This window comes from Rhamphochromis sp. 'chilingali', assembly GCF_963969265.1.
Source record: "Rhamphochromis sp. 'chilingali' genome assembly, chromosome: 13".
NCBI classification, from domain to species: domain Eukaryota; kingdom Metazoa; phylum Chordata; class Actinopteri; order Cichliformes; family Cichlidae; genus Rhamphochromis; species Rhamphochromis sp. 'chilingali'.
This window is the reverse complement of record NC_137940.1, coordinates 8020111-8027058: the sequence shown is the minus strand read 5'-3', so window position 1 is coordinate 8027058 and position 6948 is coordinate 8020111. Positions and strand designations below refer to the sequence as shown.

General features: G+C 36.3%; 1 protein-coding gene across 2 annotated transcripts in view; it reads right to left on the bottom strand.

Moving 5' to 3' along the window:
• Positions 1-4606, bottom strand: part of adad1 (adenosine deaminase domain containing 1 (testis-specific)) — a 21825-nt gene extending 17219 nt beyond the window's left edge. Inside the window, exons 1-5 of one of the 2 annotated variants that reach the window (XM_080901256.1) lie at positions 4570-4606; positions 2290-2463; positions 1989-2129; positions 1273-1443; positions 903-980 (exon numbers count right to left, since the gene is read on the bottom strand). In XM_080901256.1, coding sequence (XP_080757382.1) covers positions 903-980; positions 1273-1443; positions 1989-2129; positions 2290-2443 — 544 coding nt within the window. In that variant the 5' untranslated portion in view covers positions 2444-2463; positions 4570-4606. Of the gene's footprint in view, positions 1-902; positions 981-1272; positions 1444-1988; positions 2130-2289; positions 2464-4488 lie in introns of both variants that reach the window. The other variant, XM_080901257.1, reaches the window with a different exon arrangement.
• Positions 4607-6948: the final 2342 nt, after the last annotated feature.

Below are 6948 nucleotides of genomic sequence, written 5' to 3'. Positions count from 1 at the left end.
TGTTGTGTTTACATTTATGGCTGTTGTCAAAGTAATTTCCCTACTTCGTTGATAAATAAGGTAGAGGTTATCTAATCAGATCTTGAGGGATTGTTCAGGGACAGACGTTCCAGTAGTGAGTAGTGTTATCAAAAGGGAAACATGAAGTAATTGTGAAAGTAGACAGTGTGTTTGTCCCCCAAATTGAAACCAAGGACTTGTTCAAAAGGACCTGCTCTCATTACAAAGTATTTAAATAACCAAGATATGACTAGATAAGTAAAATGAATCATATGACTAAATTTGTCTCTGACCTTCAAATTAAACATTGCTGTTGTATTTTAGCAGACAAAATCTATAAGGCAGGAATGATATCGCATAAATGACATGCATGCATCAGCAGTGTACACCCAATCCAGCTCGCCAGTCTATTGCAGGGCTCACACAGAGGCAGAAAACCATACACAAACACAATCACACCCTAAGGCCAATTAAGAATTGCCAGTTAAACTAAGACACACGTCTTTGGACAGTGGGAAGAATCAGGGCACCCAGAGAGAACACCCAAGCATGGGGAGAACATGTAAACTCTACATACAAAGGCCCCAGCTGGCCGGACGACTGCCCTGACTATATCTATACCTATCCTAAGTCATAATGTATATCCCTAACTCTATCCAACATAATCATCCTTAACACTTAGCCAGACCAATGTGATGGCAATGCCAAAGACAAAAAAAAGGTTATTGCACTTTTAAAAAATAAAATGTCAGTGGTCTCAAATCAAATTATGCAACAATAAAATATGGTCTGTGTGCTACGTATACAGATGTGTTCAAAATATTACTGTTAGTGTCATTTACTACAAAATATGCAAACAGAGAGGTAACAAGTCAGTCAAAGAATATAAAATCCAGAATTACCGAGCATGGCTCTATGAGCATGGCTATCAGAAATGGCGGGCTCCTCTTTTACTGGCAAAGGTGCAGGGACATCCAAGGCTAAAGCAGGCAAAGAAGTGAATGAAATGTAAAATGTTTAAATGTGCATTTTTAATGTTGCCAAATTAATTGTCAAAAATCGGTGGTAAGACTGGCTCGAAGAACATTTACAGCCTTACATTTACTTAATGTACAATAAAAATAAATAAATAAATGTAGCAAAAAGCTGTGTTAAATGGTGTATCCAATATTAACAACAACCGCAACAACCAACATCATAAATACTGTAAAAAAGTAACATGTGCATCTCAGAGTCTGCAGAACAAACACTTTATTTTCATCAAATACTAACATGATGCTTCAGGAAGTGCAGATTTCAGACTCTCCAGGGTGGGCTGGAGATCCTGAAAAGCAAGCTCCGCTGCATTCAGACGAGCCTCCTTCTTTGTTACTCCTATACCAGTCTTGTACTGTACTCCATCGATCACAGCGCAAAAGGCAAAATAAAGCCCTGTTGTACTGGCTAATAAAGAAAAAACAGGAAAAAGTCATGAATTTTACTACAATCATACCCCAACATCTGGCTGACATCTTCTCTGTCAGCCACTGTGCATAACGAAGTCACAATTTGTGAAGATCCTTCAGTTTGTATCCAGTCTGAAATGACATCAGCCTCTAATGACTTAGCCTCTGGCACAATACCTTAATTTCTTGAACAACAGTTTTTTTCTCTTTCTTTGTATAAAGGGGTAAATAACAAAAGGAAAAAAAATCTAGCATAGACCTGATCTTGTGATTGCATTATAAATAAAAAAATAAACTGCATTATTCTAATGTATTTCCAAGTTCACTTCTTACTTGAAAGACCTTAAAACATTGCTGCTTTTACCTCAAAGATAAAAACAGTAATATATAATGATAGAATACAGCTATGTATTCTATCATTATAAACAACGCCATGTGGCATTGTAAAGCTGTCTGAATAGATTATGTGAAGACGTCTTCATAGATGTTGTTAAAGATTTTAGATCTGTATTTGAATGGCACCAGCATGCTCGGAAGATTTACCTGGGGCTACTGTCTCCTTCATTTCCAGATGGAACTGCAAAGTCTGGGCAAGCTGATGGAGCAAAGATATAGCATTTGTCTCTCCATTCCTGTATCTGGCAATCAGTGTTTTAGGAGAGACTTTTGGTCTTCCATCATGACCTTAGTAGGGAAAACACGAAAAAGCAGATTCAAATTTTAAACCCATATAGATTCTATTTGGAGGCCTGCAACAGAAACCACAACTTAAAGGGGCTGAAACATTGATTATCTGGAGCACTGTGGGAGCTGTATCTGGAGTAGATTAACTTCTCAAACCTACCAGGTTTAAAAGTGCTTTTCACTTGCTGATCAAAACCTATATTCATGTTAGATGGTGATCGGGTTGGTCCTGATGTCGTTGGCAAATTCTTCTTGAGAATTTGTTCAATACAAGTTCCTCTGGAACCCCCAAATGATCCACCAGTTCGATACATCCTGCCAAATTTCACCAGTTCTGAAAAGAAGAGAACAGCACTGTTTGACTTAAAGCCATGTCTTATCAACCACATTTATCTGAACAAATAAAGTTTAAAGGGTTCCCTTATAGCAGGGGTCTCAATCTCCAGTCCTCGAGGGCTGGTGTCCTGAAACTTTTCCATGTGTCCCTGTTGCAACACACCTGAATAGAATTAGTAGGTCACTAGCAAGACTCTATAGAACTTGACTGCATGCTGAGGTGGTAATTCAGCCACTTGATTCATGTTACAGCATCTCATGAGTGAATGAACATGGTGGAATAAAAATACTTTTAGAAGTACATTTTTCCAAACACTTACATTTACTTAAATTTACTTGAGTAGGGTTTGAGGTTGCCAGATAAGCATGAAGTAAAGTTCTATACCCTTGCTAATGACCTACTAATTTTATTCAGGTGTGTTGTGGTGTTCAGGACACGGGTCCTTGAGGACTGGAGTTTGAGACACCTGCTTTAAAGGTTTTAAATGCAGAAAGTTCCCAGTCTTTAGGCACTTTGCTACCAGCAGCCTGTTACAAAAGCTCACGGTTTGTTTCTTTTTGTTTTGGTTGAAACTATGGACAATTTCAAAGAGCTGACAACAGTTTGACAAACATACAATAGTTTTACACCTACAAGGTGATTTTCAAAGAGCTATTAACTGAAAACTTGGAATGGCAAACTTGACATCTTTTGGCATGAAATGTACTTTCTTCTAGGGAAGAAAAAAAAATGCCCAAAGTACACAAGTGGAGGCCAAAAGTGAACTACAGCAGATGTACAGTATCTGAAAGTCATGTCCCCCCCCAAAAAAAGAGAGGAAAAAGTCCAGCAAAAACCTGATACCGACTGGAACTGTCAGTAACACAAAACACATCTTATGAAGTGATGAATTCAAATGTAAAATTTTTGGTTCAAATTGTGATTGATCTGATAAAACGTGTTGGAGGCTCTGTCATGGTTTGAGACTGCATCTAAGTCAGTGATGTTGGTGATCTTTTCAAAATGATCAGAATTATGAATGCAGATCAGTTTTTTTAGATTTGGATACACAATCACCAAAGCATCTGATTCACAACGGCTATATTTTTCAGCAAGACAATGATCCCAAACACACTACAAGTACAGCAAAATGATACCTGGATAGGAAAAAAAAAAAAAAAAAAAAAAAACACAATAGAACACCCAGAGACATGGATTGGCCTCCCCAGAACCCACGCTTCAACATTACTAAAGCAGTGTGGGAGAGCACAAGAAAGGGCAGCGAACTGACATGACATGAATGACATTTAAGAAACCTGGAGATCTATTTCTTTAGACTACCGAAAATTTTATATATATATATATATATATATATATATATATATATATATATATATATATATATATATATATGAGAAAGCTTACCAAATACAGTTCAGACTGTCCTGATTTTCAGAATGGTGGTACAAACTATTTGTTGCCTTAAACACTCTAAAGAGATATGTTTGCACATATTTCACTTTAAAAAAAAATATAGGGCTTTTTAACATTATGTATTATGTGTTTTAATTTTTGCTCTTTTGTTTTATCTATTGTTCTTAACTTATTTACTGCACAGCACTTTGGTCCTGTGCTGGCTATTTTAAAGTGCTTTATAAATAAAGTTGGATTGGAAATTTCAATAAATCGCTCCATTCTTTCTCCTTGCAAAATATAACTCAAGTATTTATAGATAGGCCAAGCGTGGGCTAACTGCTAAAATGCAATTTTGCTAATTGCTAACATTATTTTTTTTTCTTTAGAAAATAATTTTAGCGCTTTATCTTTAACAATAGATACAGAAAATTCTTTACGTTCAAAAAGAAAATAGCTTAACGGTTAAGGCCCTTAACTTGAGGGTCACTGTCGCTTTAACATTTGAGATTTAACTAGCTAGCTAGCGTGCTTTAGGTCAGAGTTCTGAACAAAGTCGCTAATCTTTACATCTTCGCTTTAAAACAAACCTAGCCAAGAAAACTCACTAGGCCCGCTACATTTACCCACCTGATATACTGTGTACATTAAGCTTTGAGTTTTGAATTATATATGTAAATGTGACTACAAAAAGGGGCAAACACGTTTTACCTGTGCTGACAACTTTGGACGTAGTGGTCGCCGTCAACTTGTGAACGTTCTTGCTTGAACGTGGGCGTTGACGGTTGATCAGGTGACACACGCTGTTTGGAAAATGAATGATGACGTTAGCTGTAAGTTTAGGTGCTACGTTTTTGGGAGGTTTAATACACATTGTAACTTAAGATCGATGTTTGAGGTAAAAAAGTGGCACATTATTTATTTAATTTGGAAAATAATTTTACTTTTGTACCCTTTGTACTGGACAGCAAGTGTCCATATTTCAGGAAGCAGAGGGAAGGGGGTGAAGCAGTAAAACTGTGAAAGGTGGAGTCAAACCTGGAGCTGTCAGGAGATGAGGTGGACAAAGGTCAGACATTAGAAACAGGAACTTTCACCTCCCTTTCACCCATAGGGAAATAACTCACTTCCCTATGGGCCTCATCCAACCCATCACCTGACAACACTAAGTATGACTTAGTAAAATCCTGAAATCCTGTCTGTTTCACTGAGCCCTCTGACATATCATCAGTGGTCATGGTTAGTGCCATGGGTGATGTGACCTAACAACACAGGATCAGTTGGCTGTTAGTTGTAATCAGTGGTGCATCACAGACAGACTTAACTATGAGAAGTTATTTGCTAAAATGATGTTTCAGTGTTGTTTAGTGTTGTCCATTTAACTCTTTTATTATTCATGACATAAAAACTATATACATATATGTAAACCATTTAAATATATATATATATATATATATATTTTATATATATATATATATATATATATATATATTTTATATATATATATATATATATATATATATATATATATATATATATATATATATTTATATATATATATATATATATATATATATATATATATATATATATATATATATATATATATATATATATATATATATATATACGTGTTAATCAAAAAGGGGCTTCTCCCTCACCTCCCACTGGCCTCCGACATGTTGACAGTTGTGGTATATTTGTATACAGCAGCAGTTTCCTTCTTCCCCCTTTCAGATGCACACTTGCTGATAACAGAGATCACACACCTACTCTCGCTGCCTGCAAACCTTCAAGTATCCTTATTGCGTAAAGACAAAATCACCTTGCGTGTGTCTTGTTGATGATTAAATTAGCGGCATAGGAATTTCCTTACATGTAGCTCACTCAAAATAGTTGCTTTGTTTTATCACCTCACACTGATAATTATGGGTTTTTGTACTGTCTCTTAATTGTTTATCTAAAGAAAAAGCATGGTGTCATACAATGACAAGAAGACACATCAGAGCATTTGGCCTCATCTTCAACAAAAGGAAGTGTATTCAGCAACTGTTGATTAGATTTTAATTTGCTTGTACATTAGTTAAAGTTTAATATCCTTGATTAACAGCCTGCAAGTCAGTAATGGAAATAAGAAAAGTGTTGTCCTGACCTAGTGCCCTGAAGTTCATATCTGAAATAACTATTTCCTATCTACATTTGATTTGAGCCTTTTCTGTGCTATTATATTTTGTTTGAGTCATTCCTATTAGTACTAAAGAATTAAATCGCTACCTCAGGTATGACAAAATTACAGTATATTTATAAATAAGTCGCAATTCGTACAGACGAAAGTATGTACACAGTGTCATTTCCCTTTTTGTTCAGCAGAGTACACTAATACAAGTAGAACAGAGTTTGCTTTCTTTTTCCTTGTAGGGTCAAGGTGATATATATATCCTGAGCATAACATGCTGTGGTTCTGTTAGGGACTACAGCTTATAGCTAAAGGGAAACTGAACTGCTTATCTTAAACAGATGTAGTTTGACATTTATGCTTGCTTGCTTCATTGATTGATATGTATTTCATGTAGGTTCGTATCAATCCACAACTAGCTTCCAGTAAGAACAGCTTACCTGGAAACAGGGCAGGTACATACATTGCTCCATAGTAAGGTGACAAAACCTGCCTGCCAATGTTTCAGTAAACACTGAGCTGCTTCTTCTAATTATAACATCTATAGCATGTATCAGGGCTGCTGCATATCCATTTGCATATCTTTCTTTGCCCACTTGGTGATCACACCTCAGTGGCAAAGTATAGTAAGTGCAGTGGGTGTAGATGCCTATGGTTGACATTCCTTGTTTGCAGGTAACAGAAATGAAACTTTTGGTATGATAAGGGTCAGTATTAAAGGCTTCTGATGTCAGTATTTTCACTTTTCCCTTTGATGTATAAAGTACCCTCAACAGGGACATTGATTAGCAATTCCGAGAGCATAAAAGTAAAATGGAACAAGCAGCCTACAGGCAACAAGCAGTGAAGGTCACCACAGGAACAAATATGGTTTGCCACCCCCGCAGACTGTAGGGACAATCTTAAAATTACTT